The 25,217-nt window shown below is 46.4% G+C and overlaps 1 protein-coding gene across 1 annotated transcript in view; it reads left to right on the top strand.

Annotated features, from left to right (window-relative positions):
• ZRANB1 (zinc finger RANBP2-type containing 1) overlaps positions 1-25,217 on the top strand; it is a 158,125-nt gene that overhangs the window by 63,338 nt on the left and 69,570 nt on the right. The window contains exon 7 of the mRNA XM_069239120.1: positions 9,341-9,461. Coding sequence (XP_069095221.1) covers positions 9,341-9,461 — 121 coding nt within the window. The remainder of the gene's footprint in view (positions 1-9,340; positions 9,462-25,217) is intronic.

Here is a 25,217-nt window from a genome sequence, read left to right as displayed (position 1 = left end):
CAGATTTCTTCACATGTGTAAGAGTCCCATGCTTGCATGTTGCCCTCTGACATCCAGGCAGACCCATTGTCATCCTGTGTTCCCAAGCATCTGTCTGAAAGTATCTGCTACCGCCATGCATTGGTGTACTTTACTCAGCTTTACACCATGACTTCTTTTCCTTTCGGAGGTGTCCACTTCTTCTCTGACTTAAGTTGTAACTCTCCCTCCGCTGTATAATTTTCATGGTGAGTAAAGGTTTTGCTATGAGCAGTGAGTGCAAATCAACCACAGGTCTCCCCATCAGCTTGTTCTTGAGGTCACATGGATCACCATTAAGCTTCCTGCATCATAAGCAGTCCACCTGCTTGGGGTGCTCCTGCTTGAGCACAGCACTGTTCTGAATTGGTAGCAACAGCACTCAATGTTATACTTCAGCAGTAGATACAATCCCCTAACTGGTTTCTCATAGCAGGACTGCAGCTCCATCTCCCAGGCACAAATCTAACAAGAATCCAAATGGTGGGGATCTTAAATATCCTTTCACTAATACCTGTTATCCCTATAGATAATATGTAGTATTGTTTCCTACAAATAGACAAAATTAATTATCTGGCCCCTAAATATGTTCTGCCAAGAGAATACACTTGTTGAAAAACTTTAATTTATATATTCCCTTCAAAAGTTTGTACTGCTCAGTTGAAGTATATAAAGCATATATGTTAGGTACCTGGAACTATTGCCATTCAATTCTAAAAGAGTCTGTGCTTTTGGAATTGGTTTCTAGTAGCTATGTAGCACTGGCATTTCAGTGACACCAACTTTGATGTCTCTGAACAACAGCCCTTTGGAAATATTGATCTCTTTTCTCTAGCACCAAAGATGTTTGTGAAATATTTAGAGCTCTCCTTAAAATCTCTTCTCAAGAAAGTTAAAAGCAAAATATTGTTGGTAAAATGTACATTTTAACTGTGGTCATTCATTCCATAATGACAAATGTATTCTTCCACCATGGTCCGTAGGCAGCATCACATTTAGCAGTTACCAGGATACGTTATGGCACATGAAACAGTTTAATGAGATATCAAGTGAATTTTCCCATATTTGGGTCACATTAGATTCCTGTTGAAATGGGTTTTAACACAAAATGGTGTATTCATTAATATCTCATTCTTATTCCAGTTAATTCACCCTGAAAATCTCCAATAATCAGGTAAATGCTTAAACAGTAAAGGATGTAACCAAGGGAGTGTAGAGCAGAGGATTAATGGGCATTACTCCAAAGTTAATCCTAGCTATATATACCTCTTTTGTCTAGTGGCAGAAGGTTTAGTTTTTCGACAAATCCTACAATATCCTTTGGTCCCATCAATGGTGTTAGGCCATGCATTAATCGTTTCTGAGCTCTTAATAGCTTCTACCAGCTTGTATGATCTTTTCTCCTTTCAGGCCTTTCTCTTTCCTAATAGGCACCTCATGAAATATCTTACACTTTGTAGTTTGAAGTCCTTTTCATTACAAGCCAGACACCATTAGACATTGATAGAACAAATAAAAAAATAGAAAAACAACTTGAGTTCATGGTCTAAAAATTCCTTGGAAAGGCAGATAGTATATTTCAATAGATTGATCATAGACCTTACCCAGTGTCTATGAAGCTTTGCAGAGCCAAGATCCTATTCAATCCCCGCAAATGCCTTCATCAGTGGTCATACCCATGTTTCCTTATACTTCCCTTTCAGTCACACAGGATGCATACCAAGATATCGGACAAGATTCTCAACCTCCACATTCCGTTACTGAGCTTGAACACCTATCTACCCAGAAACCTTTATTTCAGGCGTTTTTACCTTACAGATGAATGTAGTGACAGATGCCTAGTGACAATCCAGAAGCACATTTAATTGCCTTCACTCCTTATTGGATATACTCTGCTGGGGCATCTTTATCACAATTCCAGTGATTACAGATTTCCTTAAGAGCTGCAGAAATGTTTTCCCACAGTTGGTATCTCCTTACCTCAAGAAAATGTAACAAAGCCTTCTGTAACTTAATGGGGCCCTCTTTTAAGACTATGCAACAGGTGAACCTCTAAACGTTCACCTGGAAAGTCATCTTCTGGGTAGCTGTCACATTGGATAAACAGTTGAGCACACTTCAAGCTCTTTGCATCTTAATGTTGAATGATCATACACTGTTTTAGTCTTTGTTAGGGATCAGTCTTCTTTTCTCACTTATGGCATTCTGATTCATCAGTCTCACTATTTTGCTTCCAGTGTCATCCCACTTTTGATTCTGTTTGGCAGAACAGTTATTTTACACCTCCAATGTGAAGATGTCACGGACTTACTATTTAGGCCGAACCATTATTCTACACAATGGCAACCAGCACTTTCTAAACTAATGAGCTATTAAGTAGCTTTTTACTTGCATGCCAGTAGAGTCATGGTTCTGATGGATACAACTACCTGTGGATTCCTCACCTTATGAATTCGATCCTTGTGCCAGCATCCAACGGAAAGTCTTCTTCCTAGCTGTATACGTTGACTAGGACGTCATAATGGCACGGCTCCACGTGACTCCGTCTGACGTCATCGTGCCAATAAGAGGTCCTCGTCGGCGTGCTAACGTCAGTTTTTCCTTTTTCCGTGCATTCGACTTCAACGGTTTTTCTTCCTGGCCCGTTGGTTACTGTAGCGATCTCTTGAGGTTACAATGTCGCCTCCGAAGAAGTCCGGGTTTAAGCCGTGTAGGGAATGTGGGGTCGGATGTCAGTGACCGACCCCCATTCGGATTGTATTTGGTGTTTGAGCTCTGAGCATGATGTGGAAGGCTGTTCTTCGTGCCAGAGCATGAATCCGAAAGCTCTGAAGGAAAGAGAAGCGAAGCTCTTCTTGGCCAAGGCAAAGAAGAAGGAACACAAGAAGGTTTCTTCCCATGCTTCTCCCAAAAAACATAAGAAGCGGCATCATCATGACTCCAGGCGTCGTCATGACTCTCGGCGCCGGTCGGAGCGGAGCCGATCAAGGAGTCGGTCGAGGTCTCATTCGTCATGGCGCCAGAAGACGTGGGAAATGAGTCCTACGGTCACGCCTCAACGGGAGAGTCCGGGGTTGTCACCGGCGCCTTCAGTCTACAAGGTCATTCAAGGTAGTCCTCGTTTCTCACTGGCGCCGAGGGATCCTGTTGTTCCCCAGACATCTACACAGCAGTACCCAGCGTTCCCGACTCCAGGGACGGATCCGGCCGCATTTTTGAATGAGATATATGCTGTGTTTCAAGCCATGGCCCCTGCTGGTGCACCGGCGGGTCCCACAGGGCCATTGCCATTCAATTTGGGCTCGCTGGCGTCGTACAGGGCTGCTCCATTCATACCCTTCTGCCCTTCAGAGCCTGGTGGTCTGGCGCAGGGGGTTTCCCCTGGCAGGAGTCCTTCGCCTGGGACTGTGGATCCGTCGGCTTCTCGTCCGACTCCATCTCCGCGCCATCCGGCGTCATTAGTGGCCTCATCCAGACCGGCTCCATCTCCTTCTGCACATTCAGCGTCGAGCAGGTCGTCGGCCGACTTCGGGCCGGCTCCGGCGCCGGGTGAATCCGGGGGTCTTCCGGAACCAACTCAAGGTCTGAGATCATCGGCGTCGATGGAGTCCTTGTCGACGCCGGCTCTGGGAACCCATTTAAGATCTCGGAGGAAGGCGTTGAGGCTTCTGGAGGAAGAGGAATACAGAAGGCTTGAGGAAGGTGAGATAGAGCCTTCCGATGACTTCCAGGGGCTTGCCACTGCAAGTGGTTTGGATACTTCCCCGGAGTGGGACATTGCTTCTCCGGGGGATTTTAGTGAGGAGGCCTCCTCTTTCCATGCTGTGGTGAGGAAGGCGGCTGACTATCTAGATTTGCCTTTGTCCTCGGCAGAAGTCAAGACTAACCTGCTCACAGAGGTTCTTCATCCTTCTTCCTCCAGTGCTGACCCCTTGTTGCCTTTTAATGAGGCGTTGACTGAGCCTATTATGGACCTGTGGAAGAAGCCGGTGACTTCTCCTGCGGTGAACAGGGCAGTGGCGAGAAGGCATAGGAGTGCCCCAGGAGATCCATCATTTCTATCTCGTCACCCGACTCCGGAGAGTTTGGTGGTTCAGGCATCATGTTCTGCGAAATCTGACCCCGGTACATTCCCTGGTGTTCCAACAGACAGGGAATCCAAGAGGATGGAGCAATCCTCAAAGAAAATCTTCTCTTCTTGCAGCTTGGCCCTGAAGGCTACCAATTCCACTTGTGTGCTAGGCAGATACATTCATGCCCTAATGGACTCTGCGAAGGAGATGGCAAAAGATCTGCCACAGGAAGTGCGAAAGTCTTTTGGGGCCCTTTACTTGGATGCGCAAGCGGCTGCACAGCAGATTATTCAATCTGGCCTGGATTCTATAGCCAGGGCCATGGGAACATCGGTGGCTACGAGAAGGCATGCCTGGCTAAGGTCTTCGGGTTTCTCGTCGGATGTACAATCCACTTTAATGGACCTTCCATTTGATGGGGAAAAGCTGTTTGGGGACAAGGCAGATTCTGCCCTTGAACGGTTTAAGGACTGTCGGGCTACAGCTAAGTCCCTGGGTTTGCAGACCCCTTCTGCTACATTGTACAGGCCTTTTCGTAGGTTTCGAGGGTTTGCTAGAGGTTCTGCCTTTCGTAGGTCTCGATCTTATGCCCAACAACCTACCAACCCGCCCTATCGTGCCTTCAGAGGGCGAGGTAGGGGCAGGGCTAGAGGTCCAGCCCAGCAGCTCTCTTCTTCATCCTCCTCGGGTGGACAGCAGCAGAAGCAGCCCTAGTTTTCCCCACTTTATCAGTCACACTTCTCCTGTAGGAGGAAGATTGAGTCTCTTTCTGCAGCAATGGAGGTCAATTACAACAGACTCGTGGGTGCTAGGAATTGTGGAAAAGGGCTATGCTCTCCCCTTTCAGGAGTTTCCTCCTCCCTTCCCTCCCCATCCCTCCTTTTGTTCAGAAGAACATCTTCTGTTGTTGCAACAGGAGGTTGTAGTCATGTTGGCAAAGGGCGCTATAGAGTTGGTACCGTTGCAGGAAAGTGGTCAGGGGTGTTATTCAAGGTATTTCCTGATTCCCAAAGTGGACGTTCGTCTAAGGCCGATCCTAGACTTGAGGATTTTGAATTTGTTCCTCAAGCAAGAAAAATTCAAAATGCTGACCCTAGCGCAGGTGCTGTTGGCGTTGAATGAAGGAGACTGGATGGTGTCTGTCGACTTGCAGGACGCGTACTTTCATGTTCCCATAGTCAAGTCTCACAGGAAGTATCTCCGGTTTGTGGTCGGATCGCAGCATTACCAGTTTGCGGTCCTCCCGTTTGGTCTTACTTCAGCACCCTGGGTCTTCACAAGGTGATGGCAGTTGTTGCAGCACATCTCAGAAAGAGGGAGGTAGCGGTTTTTCCCTACCTGGACGATTGGTTGATCAAAGCCAAGTCTCCAGAGATTGTGTTGTCTCATCTGCGAATGACAACGCAGTTGTTGTTCGATCTGGGTTTTTCAGTGAACGTACCCAAGTCTCACCTGGAGCCTCAACGCCTCCTGTTCATAGGGGCAGTATTGGACACGACAAGGTTTCTGGCCTACCCCCCGCCTCAGCGGGTGCGGGACATTCAGGCACTGATTCCTTTGTTTCAAAGAGGAGCGGCAGTTCCAGTCCTCAAAGTCTTACGCCTGCTAGTTCTGTTTGCTTCTTGCATTCTGTTGGTCACTCATGCTCGCTGGCATATGAGGGCTCTTCAGCGGTTTCTCCGCAGACAGTGGTTCCAGCACAAAGGGGATCTCAGGGATTCAATAAAGATCTCCAGGGACGCTGTAGCGGATCTTCATTGGTGGTCAGTGGACGACAACCTTTCCCAAGGGAAACCGTTTTCACTACCACCTCCGGTGGCCACAGTGATATCGGATGCTTCCACTCTAGGGTGGGGAGCTCATCTGGGGGACCTGAAGATCAAGGGTCGTTGGTCTCCAGTGGAACAGATGTTGCATATCAATCTGTTGGAATTGCGGGCCGTACGTTTGGCGCTCAAGTTCAGATCCTGACAGACAACACTACTGCGATGTGGTATATAAACAAGCAAGGAGGAGTGGGGTCGTATCTTCTTTGCCGAGATGCCCAACGACTCTGGTCCTGGGCTCAGGACCATCGGATTTGCTTGATGGCAAATCATTTGGCCGTAGTGTTGAATGTACGTGCGGACGTTCTCAGTCGTCACTTCTCATTAGATCACGAGTGGCGTCTCCATCCGGATGTAGTCCTCCACATCTTCGAGATGTGGGGTACTCCTCAGGTGGATTTATTTGCCACTCGGGAGAACGCGCATTGCCCGTTATTCGGCAGCCTCCAGTATCCGATGCAAGGGGCGTTGGGGACGCGTTTCAGATGTCCTGGAACAGTCAGTTGCTTTACGCGTCCCCCCCCCCCAATACCCTTGATTCCTCGGGTTTTGAGGAAGGTTCGTCAAGACCGGGCCCAAGTCATATTGGTAGCACCGGACCGGCCGAAAAGGGTATGGTATACAGACCTACTGCAACTCTCTCAGTGCCCTCCGCTCCGTCTCCCGCTCAGGGCAGATCTCCTCTCTCAATCGCAGGGGCAGGTTCTACACCCCCACCTCCAGAGCCTGCATTTTCATGCCTGGAGATTGAACGGGGCAACCGGAGTTCTTTTTCTCTCCCACCGGATGTAGTGGATGTTATACTATCGTCCAGGCGACACTCCACTAAGTCTATTTATGCCGGATGTTGGGCAAAATTTGTGTTATGGTGTGGAGAGAACCAAAAAGATCCTTTAAAGGCCCATCTTTCAGATGTACTTTTGTTTGTTCTCAGTTTGGCGAAGAAAGGCTGTGCTATAGCTACAGTTAAGGGTTATTTGGCAGCTCTGTCGGCGTTTCTTTGCCTTCCGGATCAGCCATCTTTATTCAAGTCTCCCATTGTACATAGGTTCCTTAAGGGTTTGGTGAATAGCTTTCCTCCTACTCCTTTTCACATGCCTCAGTGGGACTTAAATCTTGTTTTAACATTTTTAATGGGTTCGCCTTTTGAGACCATGCATTCATGTCCATTGAGATATTTAGCCTTCAAGACTGTTTTCTTGATCGCGATTACTTCTGCTAGAAGGATTGGTGAGCTTCAGGCGCTCTCCGTTAAGCCTCCTTTCACTGTGTTTTTCCCTGATAAAGTGGTTCTAAAAACCAGGGCTGCTTTTCTGCCGAAAGTTGTCACCCCTTTTCATTTAGGGCAGAATATCACTCTTCCTCCTTTTTACCCTCCTCCCCACCCGTCTAAAGAAGGAGAGACTCCATAGGTTGGATCCTAAGAGGGCCCTGAGTTTTTATCTCGAAAGAACTAAAGACTTTCGTTTGGATGAGCAACTGTTTGTTGGTTATGCTGGTCAACAAAAAGGCAGAGCTGTACAGAAAAGGACACTCTCCAGGTGGGTCATCTTGTGTTTAAAGATCTGTTACTCTTTGGAAAAAAAGGTCCCTCCTGAAGGTATCAGGGCCCACTCTACTAGGGCTAAATCTGCATCCTCGGCTTTGGCGAGGGGAGTTCCATTGATGGACATATGTAAAGCGGCAACTTGGGCGTCCCTCCATACTTTAGTGAAACATTACTGTTTAGACTCCGAGATGAGGAGGGACGGTCACTTTGCTCGCTCGGTATTGCAAGATTTCTTAGTGTAATCAGGTCGGCACCCACCACCGAGTGCGGTACTGCTTGGGACTCTATTCATAAGGTGAGGAATCCACAGGTAGTTGTATCCATCAGAAGAACAAGTTACTTACCTTCGGTAACGCTTTTTCTGGTGGATACACTGACTACCTGTGAATTCCTCACGGTCCCTCCCGCCTCCCCGTTGCCTGCCTGGTTACACTCTTATCTTGCAGTATTTAGCTTTATATTTATATATATGAAAGCGTATGTGTGTGTATGTGTGTATATATATATATATATATATATATATATATATATGTGTGTATATATATATATATGTATATAGTGATATTTCTCTATTTATTTTGTATATTTGTGTATCCCAGCTTTCAATAAGAATGGATTATTTAAATGATCAAGGTTTTTGTGTGTGTATATCTTTCTATATTATTTATAAATTTTCATGGTCGGTTTACTCCTGTTTGCTTTAAAGGCACGAAAAAAGTGAGGTGAAACTGACGTTAGTACTCTGACGAGGACCTCTTATTGGCACGCTGACGTCAGACGGAGTCACGTGGAGCTGTGCCATTATGACGTCCTCGTCGACGTAGACAGCTAGGACAGCTAGGAAGAAGACTTTCTGTCGGATGCTGGCGCAAGGATCGAATTCATAAGGTGAGGAATCCACAGGTAGTCAGTGTATCCACCAGAAAAAGCATTACCGAAGGTAAGTAACTTGTTCTTTCTGTCAAACATTCTTTTTTAGGATTTGTCAGACAGGATTATGTTGCCTCCTGTAGACCTGTTTTTTAAAATAATTTTCAGTATTTATAATGTACATTTAAAAATGTTTCTGAATTGTGCATTTGCTTGGGCATACCATTTATGAATGCAGAGAAAATGCTCATGATGGTAAACTAGAAATACAAGCAAGATTTATTTTCCAACCTAAAATCCACTCGCAAGTTTCCTTTGTGTTATATACATGTCTGTGAATTTCTAGATTAAACTTGGTGCTTATAAATGTGCTATATTTGGAGTCCACCATAAACGAGCAGACGTCTCCTTGTGCGATCCAGCCAACATCCACTTTTCCCTGCTGAATTAATTTCTTATTGAACTGTTGTGCTCTGTGTAACCAGGGTCTTGGAGACTTACATAAATGTCTCTAAATTACTGCTGGATTTTTCATTGTGTGCATTCAAAACCACAATCAACTACTCTGGGACCAGCAGCTTGAGGCACAACAGCTCCAGAATTAGTCACCTCCTCACCTACCTATGATTCACACTACTGCCCTGAAAGTGACAGTCAGACACTCCATGCTGATTCATATAGTGTATCTACAGCTGCATGTTGTCATTATTCACAACCTTAAACAAATAAGGCTGTCCAGGTTTTTATGTTGAACTGGTGGTTGCTGCATTTTGTGTGTTGTTGCACAACTTGAATGAGGTGTTTTACTAATGTTATGCATTTTTACAATGATTATCCTACGCTTAATTACCCTTTGCTTCTCACAGATGGTCTTTATGTGGTATCGTTAACTTGCTGGAGATGTGAGAAAGCCACAGTTTAAGTAATATATAATAGCTGTATCCTGCAGCTTATTTGTAAGTTGTCGAGCAAGCAGTCAAAGTTTCCTTTGTTTCTCTTTACAGGTTCTACACACGTTGGAAGGAGTGGGAGTCGTGGTACTCGCAAAGTTTTGGTTTACATTTTTCCTTACGGGAGGAACAGTGGCAGGAAGACTGGGCTTTCATACTGTCACTGGCTAGTCAGGTGAGTCTGGATACTGCACTAACACCACTTTTCTAAAAGTGCAGTGTTACTGAGAGGCAGTGACAGCTAGTAAATATTAACTGTGAAGAGAAGGAACTGTGTACAGATGCCAAGACTTGAAAATGTCATAGACAGTTCACAACTTTCACACAGTGCTCTGAGTAGTTTCTTGCATAAAAATCGACCCCCCCCCTTTTTTTCCTCAAATTGCATCAGTGATTCTTGGAGATTAATAACTAAACCCATCTGAACTCCTGTGGGGTGGCAAGTCAGGCTGATGACACTACAGCTCAGCTCATGCTGCGATTCCATCTTGGTTGATTGTGTTGGCAGAGAACTGTAGTGAGCCATGTGCTTTTTTTAAATATATTTTCTAAATGTTATAGTACCAACAGTGGAGCCTAATAAAGCGAAAAATCGGTGGTTATCTGGTGAAAAAATCAAGATGGTCACATTCCACTGGACTGGGGGCAATAGATGACAGGAGATCTAGGAGTACTTCTAAATTTGAGGCAGTGACAATGAACCTGAGATTTTGGATGCCATTTTGGATATCTTTTTTGGAGTCCCAACATGTTTTCACAGAGTAAACAAATGTGCCAGTTGTGAGTGAGGGTTGAATGAACAGTAAAGTTGCACTACATTGAAACACTGTTGTGATATAGCTCAGTCTGTTTGGAAGTTACAAAAAACACACAAAGGTAACCTCAAATATTGAAAAAGCCTTGCTATATGGAGGACGGAACTCTTTTTAGCAGTGCCCTTTCTCAACATTGATCAGTGAGATTGGGCAACAGTAGAACTTGACATGTCACATCTAGTCATAGCATATTAAACTTTGATGTCATATGCCATTGCAAATACGCCTTGCAGAAATGTTTTTGGTGCATGACCATGCAAACATTGGAGTGAGCCTGAATGCGGGAGATTAGGTCAGATGGCATCTGCTTAGCTGATCCCTATGACCCAGGTTCATAACTGTTGGTCTTCACACAGCAGTCCTTGGAATAGCTGTTTTGTTTAAAAAAAAAAAAAAGAAAAAAAAAAAGAAAATATTTAAAAAAAAAAATATGTATATATATATATGTTCAATGGCATGTGTAGCTGTAGATACACATGCTGTGCACAGTCCGCCGTCTGGTGTTGGGCTCGGAGTGTTACAAGTTGTTTTTCTTCGAAGAAGTCTTTTCGAGTCACGAGACCGAGGGACTCCTCCTACTTCGATTCCATTGCGCATGGGCGTCAGCTCCATCTTAGATTGTTTTTTTTCCGCCATCGGGTTCGGACGTGTTCCTTTTCGCTCCGTGTTTCGGGTCGGAAAGTTAGTTAGAATCTCGGAAAAAAACGTCGGTATTGTTTGCGTTCGGTATCTGGTTCGTTAGAACAAATCGACACTGAATTTTGAAGAGCTCCGGTGGCCCTTCGGGGTTTTTTCGATCCCCCGTCGGGGCCTGGTCGGCCCGGCCACGTGCGACTTCAAGGCTCATGGAACGGACCCCATTCCTTTTCTGCCCAAAATGCCATCACAAGTATCCGTATACGGATCACCATCTGGTCTGTAACTTGTGCTTGTCCCCCGAGCACAAGGAGGATACTTGTGAAGCCTGTCGAGCGTTTCGGTCGAGGAAGACGCTGAGAGACCGAAGAGCCAGGAGACTACAAATGGCGTCCACGCCGACAGGTCAAGATCGTTTCGAGGAGGAAGAAGAAGCTTTCTCCGTCCGCGAGTCGGATTCGGAAGAACTCGACGCCGAAGAAACAACCCAAACCGTGAGTAAGACGTCGAAAATCAAGACTCACGAGAAGTCTACAAAAGCCCAGGGGACGCCACTGCCAACAGGCCATGGCTTAACCCGAAAAATAGGTGACCCATCCAAGGCACCGAAAAAGGGCATGCTGGTGTCGAAGTCATCCGACTCCGGTCGAGATACCGCCACACAGCAACCTCAGAGCCGAGACGGCGGCACCGAGACACTTCGGCACAGAGACAGCGGCACCGAAGAATTTCGGCACCGAGACACCACGCCGAAAACAAAGAAGGTTTCTTCGGAGCCTAAAAAGACTTCCGAAAAGGTTTTGGTTCCGAAACAGCCAGCCTCGGAGCCGAAAACTAGTTCCTATACAGAGGAACAAGGATTAACCTCCCAATTACATCGATTTGGAGAGGAGCTTCAATCTGCAGAGCCTGACTACACACAAAGAAGGCTTCATATTTATGAGGACACAGGGAAGATAACCACTCTTCCCCCAATCAAAATAAAAAGGAAACTTGCCTTTCAACAAAAGGACAAGCAACCACAGGCAAAGGTGGCAAAGAAAACAACCCCACCACCGTCTCCACCACCATCAATACATGCATCACCAGCAACAACTCCACCACTGATGCACTCACCAGCTCATACCACAATGAGTCCGGATGATCCCGATGCATGGGACCTCTACGATGCTCCAGTGTCTGACAATAGCCCAGACTCTTATCCTACAAAACCGTCACCACCTGAGGACAGTACATCCTATACACAGGTGGTCGCAAGGGCAGCCGAGTTTCACAATGTGTCCTTACATTCGGAACCAATTGAGGATGACTTTCTCTTTAACACCCTATCCTCCACCCATAGCCAATATCAAAGCCTTCCCATGCTCCCAGGAATGCTAAGACATTCAAAACAAATATTTCAGGATCCAGTTAAAGGCAGAGCCGTAACTCCAAGGGTGGAGAAAAAATATAAGCCACCGCCCACTGTTCCAATATATATTACAACACAACTAACACCAGACTCAGTAGTTGTGGGGGCAGCTCGTAAGTGAGCCAACTCTCATACCTCAGGCGACGCACCACCTCCAGACAAGGAGAGCCGCAAATTTGATGCTGCGGGAAAAAGGGTTGCAATACAAAAAAGCAAATCAGGGGCGTATCGCCAATTCACAAGCACTTTTGGCAAGATACGACAGGGCTCATTGGGATGAAATGCAACATTTCATCGAACACTTACCCAAGGAGTTCCAAAAAAGAGCGCAACAGGTGGTGGAAGAGGGACAAAGTATCTCAAATAATCAGATACGGTCTTCCATGGATGCAGCAGATACAGCTGCAAGGACAATAAACACTGCAGTCACAATACAAAGGCACGCATGGCTGCCCACTTCTGGGTTCAAACCGGAAATCCAGCAGGCTGTGCTCAATATGCCGTTTAATGAACAGCAATTGTTTGGGCCGGAGGTAGACACTGCCATCGAAAAACTCAAGAAGGACACCGATATAGCCAAAGCCATGGGCGCACTCTACTCCCCGCAGAGCAGAGGCACATTTCGGAAAACACCTTTTAGGGGAGGGTTTCGAGGTTAACCCACAGAAACCACAACCTCACAAACCAGGCCTACCTACCAGGGTCAATATCAGAGGGGAGGTTTTCGGGGGCAATTTAGAGGGGGCCAATTCCCAAAAAAACGAGGAAAATTCCAAGGCCCCAAAACCCCTCAAAATAAGCAGTGACTCACAAGTCACACACCCCCATCACATAACACCTGTGGGGGGGAAGACTAAGCCAATTTTACAAACTTTGGGAGGAAATAACAACAGACACTTGGGTCTTAGCAATTATCCAGCATGGTTATTGCATAGAATTTCGCCAATTCCCTCCAAACGTCCCACCGAAAACACACAATATGTCAAAACAACATATAGATCTTCTAGGACTAGAAGTTCAAGCATTGCTACAAAAGGACGCAATAGAATTAGTACCAACTCAACAAAAAAAACACAGGAGTTTACTCACTGTACTTTCTAATACCCAAAAAGGACAAAACTCTGAGACCAATACTAGATCTCAGAACACTAAATACCTACATAAAATCAGACCACTTTCACATGGTCACGTTACAAGACGTAATACCACTGCTCAAACAGCAAGACTACATGACAACATTAGATCTAAAAGATGCGTATTTCCATATACCAATACATCCTTCACACAGGAAATACCTAAGGTTCGTATTCCAAGGAATACTTTACCAAGTCAAAGTGTTGCCATTCGGAATAACAACTGCGCCAAGAGTTTTTACAAAATGCCTGGCAGTAGTAGCTGCACATATCAGAAGGCAGCAAATACATGTGTTCCCGTACTTAGACGACTGGCTAATCAAAACCAACACGCTAAAACAGTGTTCACAGCACACAAAATATGTCATACAAACCCTTCACAGGCTAGGTTTCTCCATCAACTACGCAAAGTCACACCTTCTGCCGTGTCAAACGCAGCAATACTTAGGAGCGACAATCAACACAGCAAAAGGGATTGCCACTCCAAGTCCACAACGGGTTCAAACATTTCACAAAGTAATACAGGCCATGTATCCAACACAAAAGATACAAGTCAGAATGGTAATGAAACTACTAGGCATGATGTCTTCATGCATAGCCATTGTCCCAAACGCAAGATTGCACATGCGGCCCTTACAACAGTGCCTAGCATCACAATGGTCACAAGCACAGGGTCAACTTCTAGATCTGGTGTTGATAGACCGCCAAACATACATCTCGCTTCTATGGTGGAACAGTACAAATTTAAACCAAGGGCAGCCTTTCCAAGACCCAGTGCCACAATACGTCATAACAACAGATGCTTCCATGACAGGGTGGGGAGCACACCTCAATCAACACAGCATCCAAGGACAATGGGACATACATCAGAGACAGTTTCACATAAATCACTTGGAAATGTTAGCAGTATTTCTAGCGCTGAAAGCATTTCAACCCATAATAACCCAAAAATACATTCTTGTCAAAACAGACAACATGACAACAATGTATTATCTAAACAAACAAGGAGGGACACACTCGACACAGTTGTGCCTCCTAACACAGAAAATATGGCATTGGGCGATTCACAACCACATTCGCCTAATAGCACAATTTATTCCAGGGATTCAGAACCAGTTGGCAGACAATCTCTCTCGAGATCACCAACAAACCCACGAATGGGAAATTCACCCCCAAATACTAAACAATTGCTTTCAAATTTGGGGAACACCTTAAATAGATCTATTTGCAACAAAGGAAAACTCAAAATGCCAAAACTTCGCATCCAGATACCCACAAGATCAATCCCAAGGCAATGCTCTATGGATGAACTGGTCAGGGATCTTTGCATACGCTTTTCCCCCTCTCCCTCTCCTTCCATATGTAGTAAACAGGTTGAGTCAAAACAAACTCAAACTCATACTAATAGCACCAACATGGGCAAGGCAACCTTGGTACACGACACTACTAGACCTGTCAGTAGTACCTCATGTCAAACTACCCAACAAACCAGATCTGTTAACACAACACAAACAACAGATCAGACATCCAAATCCAGCATCTTTGAATCTAGCAATTTGGCTCCTGAAATCCTAGAATTCGGACACTTGCACCTCACACAAGAATGTATGGAGGTCATAAAACAAGCTAGGAAACCTACCACTAGACACTGCTACGCAAACAAGTGGAAAAGATTCGTGTATTACTGCCACAATAATCAAATTCAGCCATTAACCGCATCTCCAAAAGATATAGTTGGATATTTACTACATTTGCAAAAATCTAATCTAGCTTTCTCTTCCATAAAAATACATCTCACCGCAATATCAGCTTACCTACAAATTACTCATTCAACTTCACTATTTAGAATACCAGTCATTAAAACGTTTATGGAAGGCTTAAAGAGAATCATACCACCAAGGACACCACCTGTTCCTTCATGGAACCTCAACATTGTCTTAACAAGACTCATGGGTCCACCTTTCGAGCCCATGCATTCTTGTGAAATACAATACTTAACGTGGAAAGTTGCATTTTTGATTGCCATCACATCTCTAAGAAGAGTGAGCGAGATTCAAGCATTTACCATACAAGAACCATTTATTCAGATACATAAAAATAAAGTAGTTCTAAGAACAAATCCAAATTTTTTACCAAAGGTTATCTCACTGTTCCACTTAAATCAAACAGTAGAATTACCAGTGTTCTTCCCACAACCAGATTCTGTAGCTGAAAGAGCACTACATACATTAGACATCAAAAGAGCACTAATGTACTACATTGACAGAACGAAACTAATTAGAAAAACAAAACAACTATTTATTGCCTTTCAAAAACCTCATACAGGAAATCCAATTTCAAAACAAGGCATTGCTAGGTGGATAGTTAAGTGTATTCAAACCTGCTATCTTAAAGCAAAAAGAGAGCTGCCTATTACACCAAAGGCACACTCAACCAGAAAGAAAGGGGCTACCATGGCCTTTCTAGGAAATATTCCAATGAACGAAATATGTAAGGCAGCAACATGGTCTACGCCTCATACATTTACCAAGCACTACTGTGTAGATGTGTTAACTGCACAACAAGCCACAGTAGGTCAGGCTGTACTAAGAACATTATTTCAAACTACTTCAACTCCTACAGGCTGAACCACCGCTTTTGGGGAGATAACTGCTTACTAGTCGGTGCACAGCATGTGTATCTGCAGCTACACATGCCATCGAACGGAAAATGTCACTTACCCAGTGTACATCTGTTCGTGGCATGAGTCGCTGCAGATTCACATGCGCCCACCCGCCTCCCCGGGAGCCTGTAGCCGTTTAGAAGTAGATCTTGAACTTTTGTACATTTGTAAATATATTACTTTAACCTTTATTATGTACATACGTATTCATTCCATTGCATGGGCACTATTACTAATATACACAACTCCTACCTCACCCTCTGCGGGGAAAACAATCTAAGATGGAGTCGACGCCCATGCGCAATGGAATCGAAGTAGGAGGAGTCCCTCGGTCTCATGACTCTCAAATACTTCTTCGAAGAAAAACAACTTGTAACACTCCGAGCCCAACACCAGACGGCGGACTGTGCACAGCATGTGAATCTGCAGCGACTCGTGCCACGAACAGATGTACACTGGGTAAGTGACATTTTCCATATGTGTATGTATATGTGTGTGTATGTATGTGTGTGTATATATATATATATATATATATATATATATATATATATATATATATAAATTCAATGGCATGTGTAGCTGCAGATACACATGCTGTTTACTGTTCCAGCCATCCAGTGTTGGGTTCGGAGTGTTACAAGTTGTTTTTCTTCGAAGAAGTCTTTTCGAGTCACGGGACAGAGTGATTCCTCCCTTTATGCTCCATTGCGCATGGGCATCAACTCCATCTTAGATTGTTTTCTTTCCGCCATCGGGTTCGGATGTGTTCCTCTTCGCTCCGTGATTCGAATCGGGAAAGTAATAAAACCGTTGGTATTGTTGCGTTCGGGGAAAAAACTTCTATTGATACATCGGCACCGACGAGACAACCGCTTCGGTGGCCCTTCGGGGCTTCCGCTCCGAGCCGAGGCCTGGTCGGACGACCACACCCGTCGTCGAAGCCTGATGGACCAGACCCCCCTTCCGTTTCTGTCCGACGTGCCACGCGAAGTATCCATACACAGACCAGCATCGGGTCTGTAATCTGTGTCTGTCACCAGAACACAGAGAGGATACTTGTGAGGCCTGCAAGGCCTTTCGGTCGAAAAAGACCTTAAGAGATCGGAGGGCGAGACACTTGCAGATGGCGTCGAAATCGTCACAACACCTCGACGTCGAAGAGTAGGAGAGGGCTATCTCCATCCAGTGATCGGACGACTCAGACGGAGACAGACAGCGGGCCAAAAAGTGAGTACGCCTGCCCCGACCCAACCCCAAAGTCAGCCGAAAAAGAAAAAGGCCTCGGGGACGCCGCTGCCTGAAGGCCATGGCTCGACCCATAAAAAAAGCGGTGACCAAGCAACACTTTCGGCACCGAAGAAGGCCAAGATCGTGCCGAAGTCTTCCGAGTCGAGAAACCGGCGTAAAAAAAAGTCGACATCGCCTGGTCGAAGCCACTAAGCCTCGAAAGAACCTTTCGGAGCTGAGGCCAACCGTCACCATGGGCATTTCGGGGCATAGAAAACCGGCTTCGGAGCCGAAAACGACCTCTTATACAGAGGAACATGGGCTCTCCAAGCAACTGAAGGAGAGGCACAGGTTTGAAGAGGAGTTGGATATTGAAGAGCTTGATCAAAATCGAGCAAGAATACCAATCCATAAGGATACTGGAAGGATTCAAACTACCCCTCCTTTCAAATTTAAGAGAAAGTTGGCTTTTCAACCACAGACAGAGACTGAAACTGATCAGCCAAGAGCTAAAGTGGCTAGAGAGAACTCACCATTTCTCTCCAGAAATATCGCCACCACATTCACCACAAAGGACAAGTTCACCAATTGGCACGCCAACTGCACAGTCACCCATACATACTGTGCAAACACAGGATGATGTAGATCCCTGGGACCTCTACGATCCCCCCGTATCGGACAATAGCCCTGAGTGCTACCCCTAAAAACCATCACCACTAGAGGATAGCACCTCTGATACCCAAGTCTTGGCCAGCGCTGCGACATTTCATAATGTCAGTATGCATTCGAAACCATTGGAGGATGGCTTCCATGCATGCGTCATACCAAAGCCTGCCTATGCTACCAGGCATGCTTAAGCATGCACAGCAAGTGTTTCAAGAGCCGGTTAAGGGAAGAGCCATCACTCCGAGGGTGGAAAAAAGTACAAACCACCCCTGACGGACCCAGTGTTCATTACGCAGCAGCTCCCACCGGACTCTGTAGTGGTTGGTGCCGCAAGGAAACGTGCAAACTAGCAATCAGGAGATGCACCACCCCTGATAAAGAAAATCGCAAGTTTGACGCAGCAGGGAAAAGAGTGGCGTAGCAAGCGGCCAACCAGTGCCGTATTGCAAATTTACAGGCCCTGCTTGCTCGTTACGACGGAGCCCACTGGGATGAAATGAGTGACATCATTCAGCATCTACCAAAAGAGTTTCAGAAACGGGCTCAACAAGTGGTAGAGGAAGGGCAAGCCATCTCTAACAACCAGATTCATTCGGCACTGGACTCCGCTGACACTGCCGCAAGAACTGTAAACACGGCTGTCACAATCAGGAGACATGCTTGGTTACGAAGCACAGGATTCAAACCTTAGATACATCAGGCAGTGTTAAACATGCCGTTTAATCCGCAGCAACTGTTTGGGCCGGAAGTGGACACAGCCATCGAAAAAATGAAGGAGGACACTGACACGGCCAAAGCCATGGGAGCTGTACTCTTCCCAGTATAGAGAGACATTTAGAAACCCACAATTTAGGGGAGGTTTTAGACAGCAACCTTCAGAGGCATCCACCTCTCAGGCAAAACCCACCTACCAGTCCCAATACCAGAGAGGGGGGGTTTTGTGGATCATTCAGGGGACAATTCCCAAGATCAAGGGGAAAGTTTCAGCCTACCAAGCAGACCCCCAGTAAGAAACGGTGACTCCAATGTCACACTTCCCCAACACACATCACCAGTAGGGGGAAGATTAACACACTACCACAAACATTGCTCAGACATAACCACGGACACATGGGTTCTATCAATTGTAGTGTGGTTGGTTGGGGCTTTGCTGTATAGTTGAAAATTGTAATACATTTTGTTGATGAACCTTACAATTATGATTAAGTGATGTGTGGAATTCTGTCATTTAAAATCTGTTGACACTGACATTTAAGGGTTCTTCTGTTATAGTAGTGTTAAATCCTTTTCTCTTGGTACAGCCTGTTTGCGCTGGGCAGTACCTGTAGTTGGTACTGTTGCACACCACTTATATTTCTGGGCCTCCATTTAAAATACTACAAGTGAATAACTTGACTCTCAAGGGGTGCGTAGATCAAGCAGTCTAATTTGACTCGAGGAGCTGATTTTATATGTAGCAATATTCAAACTGCATGTCTAGTCAGGGCTATCACTAAGCCTATGTGGCATCCTTGACCTGTGCGACCAACCCATAGGTGAGGCTCCCACTGATGACCATTGGGACATGCACACAATGTTGTTCTCAGTGTTTTCTAGACTTGAATAATTATCTGGTGATGGCCTCAAACCCTAACCAAAACCCCCACACTACACTACTCTGCACGGTCATCCAGAGGGCCTTCCATAAGGTAGACATGCATGTCTCCCAAGAGGAGGATTTTGGTGCTCTCTGTATTGAAGCATACCATGCAGCATCTCTCTATGATCAAGGGCATGTTAAAATCCAACCCTGGCCATTTTAAAGAACCTGTCAAAAGTAGGGTGGTCATCCCATGGCAGAAAATAAGTTCAAGTCAACTGACGTGCCTACATTACGGGAGAGGTTTCCCAGATGGAACACACCATTCACAAGCGTTCTTCTCGTCCCTCCCACAGCCGAGAAGGTGAGCAAGAGAAGGGATGTGGCAGGAAGGAAAGGAGACTGTAGGAGTGGCAACCCATTGCACTCTGTCACCATACGACCGGGCACAGCAGGAGGAGATGGAGGAGTTTGCAAAGTGCCTCCCTGAGCAATATAGGAAGCAGGGGGTTTCTAAAGTGCCTCCCTGAGGGGGGATGAGAAAATGAAGACCAAATAATCTTCAGTGGCAGTGTTCGCTGCACATTTGATGCTACAGAATCTCCAGCAGCATTATCATCAGCATCGTACTCGGGTGTCACGCTAGACTCCATATCGCTGTGATTAAACCTGAGGGTTCAAAAGCATCTCCTCAGTCTCCCTTTGGATGAGGAGCCCCATTTGGGACATAGGTTGATAAGATGTTCAACAAGACTAAAAAAAAAAAAAAAAAAGATGAAGACTGCCAAATCCATGGTGACCGTTCAGTCCATTTCCTACAAGGGCTTCTTTTGGAACTCCAGCCCAGAGGGAAGACAAAGACCATCTTACTGAGCAACCCCAAACTTTCCAAAGGCAATTGCAGGCTTGGCATCATCAGGCCAGCAAGGGATAGAATAGGGGTTCCTGCAGAGACAGCAGCCAAGGGAGGAGCAAGGGAGCTGCCACCTCCAAGCAGTGACTTGCCCCACCACCCTCTTAAGCACGTCACCATTTGCTGAGAAGATGTGCAATTTCCTCTTTCGCCGGTTGGACATTGCGCCAGACAAAGGGGTCCTAGCTGCCATCTAGCACGGCTTTTGCCTTGAAAAAAAACACACACAACCACCCTCTCTCTGCCTGAGCTCACACCCCAAGTCAGGAACACCCCTCTCTTCATTAGGAATAAATGCAGAGCCTTCAACAAAGAGTGCCACAGAACCGCTCCCAGAACACCATGAGTGGGTGTACTCCCTCTGCTTAATTCCCAGAAAGAGAAGGGCTGCTCCTCCTTCATCTCAGACCCCCCTGAATTGATACTTATCAAAACATTTCTGCTTGACAACCCTGCAGGATTCATTTTCTTTCCATCAGCAGAGAGACTTTATGATGGTGCTTTATCTCAATGATGCCAGTTTCCACATTACCATCATTCTTACACATCAGAGATGCAGTATGTGGAAAACACTGCCAGTTTGGAGTACTTCCCTTCAGGGTGACTACAACTCCTTGGTGTTTACCAAGTGCTTAGTGGTGGTGGTAGCGCATCTGCAAAAGGAGGGCACTCACGTCTTCCCCCTACCTTGACATTGTCTAATCAAGAGCAACAGCAAGCAGCAGTGCCAAACACACACCCAAAGAGCGTTGACCTTGCTTCATAGCTTGGTTTTTACCTTAAACATTACCATGTCCCACTTGCAACTTCTGTAGATGCAACCCTTTCTTGAGTCAGTTTTAAATGTAGTCACATTCAAAGCCAACTCCAGCTAGCAAGGAGTCTTAAGCATTCTGCTTCTTTGCTTCCTCTTTCTTTCAGCTCAGTTGTCAACTCCCAGTTTGCATGGTCATGTGCCTTCTACGGATGATGGCCTCTAACATTACCATCATACTGCACATGCACTCCTGGGACCGGTGAGCGCGAATAGGACACTGACAGCCACACACCATATTGCACAGGGGCAACTGATGTCCATGGGTGCCTTCTCACCCATAAACTAAAGGAGCAGATAGGACTTAAATAACAGTAACATCGCTTGGAATACACAAGTCATCTGGTATGCCACACATAGAACTGTGTACATGAGAATAATCACATCACTCTAAGTTCACATATAAACTAGTGTTCAACCAAAAAGTCCTAAGGAAATGCCGTTTGAGCGTGAAACATGTGGACCGTAGGAGAGGAACCACAGAACAGCTCAGGTTCAACTGGTCCCCTGAGTTTTTAATCTTGCCATAGATCCCCAGTTCCCATAATAGAGATCTCCTATGGAGAGCTATAGACAATTCTAATTCTGTAAACCGGCTGACACTACATGTAGGAAGTTGGCTCTGTATATACTACTTCAAAGTAAGAAATAGTGTGCACAGAGTCCAAGGGTTCCCCTTAGAGGTAAGATATTGGCAGAAGTACATAATTCTAATGCTCTATTTTGTGGTAGTGTGGTCGAGCAGTAGGCTTATCAGAGGGTAGTGTTAAGCATTTGTTGGACACACACAGGCAATAAATGAGGAACACACACTCAAAAGACAATTCCAGGCCAATAGGTTTTTAAATAGAAAAATATATTTTCTTAGTTTATTTTAAGAACCACAGGTTCAAGATTTACAAGTAATACTTCAAATGAAAGGTATTTCACTCAGGTATTCTAGGAACTTTGAATAATCACAATAGCATGTACAGTTTTGACAAAAATGGCAATAAGCTATTTTAAAAGTGGACACAGTGCAAAAATCAACAGTTCCTGGGGGAAGAAGTATTTCAGTTCACAGGTAAGTAAAACACTTACAGGGTTCAAAGTTGGGTCCAAGGTAGCCCACCGTTGGGGGTTCAGAGCAACCCCAAAGTCACCACACCAGCAGCTCAGGGCCGGTCAGGTGCAGAGTCCAAAGTGGTGCCCAAAACACATAGGCTAGAATGGAGAGAAGGGGGTGCCCCGGTTCCGGTCTGCTTGCAGGTAAGTACCCGCGTCTTCGGAGGGCAGACCAGGGGGGTTTTGTAGGGCACCGGGGGGGACACAAGCCCACACAGAAATTTCACCCTCAGCGGCGCGGGGGCGGCCGGGTGCAGTGTAGAAACAAGCGTCGGGTTCGCAATGTTAGTCTATGAGAGATCTCGGGATCTCTTCAGCGCTGCAGGCAGGCAAGGGGGGGGTTCCTCGGGGAAACCTCCACTTGGGCAAGGGAGAGGGACTCCTGGGGGTCACTTCTCCAGTGAAAGTCGGTCCTTCAGGTCCTGGGGGCTGCGGGTGCAGGGTCTCTCCCAGGCGTCGGGACTTAGGATTCAAAGAGTCGCGGTCAGGGGAAGCCTCGGGATTCCCTCTGCAGGCGGCGCTGTGGGGGCTCAGTGGGGACAGGTTTTGGTACTCACAGTATCAGAGTAGTCCTGGGGTCCCTCCTGAGGTATTGGATCTCCACCAGCCGAGTCTGGGTCGCCGGGTGCAGTGTTGCAAGTCTCACGCTTCTTGCGGGGAGCTTGCAGGGTTCTTTCAAGGCTGCTGGAAACAAAGTTGCAGCCTTTCTTGCAGCAGGTCCGCTGTCCTCAGGAGTTTCTTGTCTTTTCGAAGCAGGGGCAGTCCTCAGAGGATGTCGAGGTCGCTGGTCCCTTTGGAAGGCGTCGCTGGAGCAGGATCTTTGGAAGGCAGGAGACAGGCCGGTGAGTTTCTGGAGCCAAGGCAGTTGTCGTCTTCTGGTCTTCCGCTGCAGGGGTTTTCAGCTAGGCAGTCCTTCTTCTTGTAGTTGCAGGAATCTAATTTTCTAGGGTTCAGGGTAGCCCTTAAATACTAAATTTAAGGGCGTGTTTAGGTCTGGGGGGTTAGTAGCCAATGGCTACTAGCCCTGAGGGTGGGTACACCCTCTTTGTGCCTCCTCCCAAGGGGAGGGGGTCACAATCCTAACCCTATTGGGGGAATCCTCCATCTGCAAGATGGAGGATTTCTAAAAGTTAGTCACTTCGGCTCAGGACACCTTAGGGGCTGTCCTGACTGGCCAGTGACTCCTCCTTGTTTTTCTCATTATTTTCTCCGGCCTTGCCGCCAAAAGTGGGGCCTGGCCGGAGGGGGCGGGCAACTCCACTAGCTGGAGTGTCCTGCTGGGTTGGCACAAAGGAGGTGAGCCTTTGAGGCTCACCGCCAGGTGTGACAATTCCTGCCTGGGAGAGGTGTTAGCATCTCCACCCAGTGCAGGCTTTGTTACTGGCCTCAGAGTGACAAAGGCACTCTCCCCATGGGGCCAGCAACATGTCTCGGTTTGTGGCAGGCTGCTAAAACTAGTCAGCCTACACAGATAGTCGGTTAAGTTTCAGGGGGCACCTCTAAGGTGCCCTCTGGGGTGTATTTTACAATAAAATGTACACTGGCATCAGTGTGCATTTATTGTGCTGAGAAGTTTGATACCAAACTTCCCAGTTTTCAGTGTAGCCATTATGGTGCTGTGGAGTTCGTGTTTGACAGACTCCCAGACCATATACTCTTATGGCTACCCTGCACTTACAATGTCTAAGGTTTTGTTTAGACACTGTAGGGGTACCATGCTCATGCACTGGTACCCTCACCTATGGTATAGTGCACCCTGCCTTAGGGCTGCAAGGCCTGCTAGAGGGGTGTCTTACCTATACTGCATAGGCAGTGAGAGGCTGGCATGGCACCCTGAGGGGAGTGCCATGTCGACTTACTCGTTTTGTCCTCACTAGCACACACAAGCTGGCAAGCAGTGTGTCTGTGCTGAGTGAGAGGTCTCCAGGGTGGCATAAGACATGCTGCAGCCCTTAGAGACCTTCCTTGGCATCAGGGCCCTTGGTACTAGAAGTACCAGTTACAAGGGACTTATCTGGATGCCAGGGTCTGCCAATTGTGGATACAAAAGTACAGGTTAGGGAAAGAACACTGGTGCTGGGGCCTGGTTAGCAGGCCTCAGCACACTTTCAATTGTAAACATAGCATCAGCAAAGGCAAAAAGTCAGGGGGCAACCATGCCAAGGAGGCATTTCCTTACACTCGCGGACCTTTTTTCCTAAATATTAACTCTACGACTACGTCCCATTGGTAAACACAAAAAAGGGCCGCTGGAGCATGCGCAATGATAGCTTTGCTGCCCATGCCTCCCATTTCAGAGGCCCTCTTCTGTGTTTCCAGCCCTGGAGCCTGAACCAGGGTGACGTCACACGCTTGCGGTAGCAGGATGCAAAGACCCTTTAAAAGTCAGCAGACTTTTAAACGGTCTTTTTGGAAGCTTCACACTACCTTCGCCGCTTGCATCAATGTCTCTTCACTCTCCGTAATTTAAAGGCAAGCCCCCATGATCTGCTCCCCTATAGGAGTTTGGGGGGCAGTCAGTGGTTCAAGGGGGGGAGGTGTATCGTAATCAGTGCTTAATTTGCAAATAAAAACATGCTTGTGCCCAAATCCCTCCTCTTAAACACGCGGCTACCGCAATTAAATGTGCGAACACGGAATACTGAGGCAGCGTAATCCTGAAGCCATCTTTGCTCTCTTCATTCCCTATAAAGCCACTTTGTGCCCCCTTCAGCTCACTCATGCAGCCTACTTCTTTCTTCCTTTGTGACGCTTTTTCGTTTTTCTCTTCCGCCGTCTTTCCCGTATGTGTCTTTTGCTCGCAATAAATGCTTGAGGTAGAAAAATACGTGCCGGTGCTCTGCACCGGAAACAACAAGCACAAATTGACCATTGATCGTGAGTCTAGTCTGCCTAATTTTTATTTATTTACATTCTTAGAAACTGAAGCCTAACAGTAGTAATGGTGGTTGAAGTGCACAGCAACTGCCGG

The sequence above is a fragment of the Pleurodeles waltl genome, chromosome 6, assembly GCF_031143425.1.
Source record: "Pleurodeles waltl isolate 20211129_DDA chromosome 6, aPleWal1.hap1.20221129, whole genome shotgun sequence".
Classification (NCBI taxonomy): Eukaryota; Metazoa; Chordata; class Amphibia; order Caudata; family Salamandridae; genus Pleurodeles; species Pleurodeles waltl.
The sequence above is the reverse complement of the archived record's forward strand: the minus strand, read 5'-3'. Positions and strand labels throughout refer to the sequence as shown.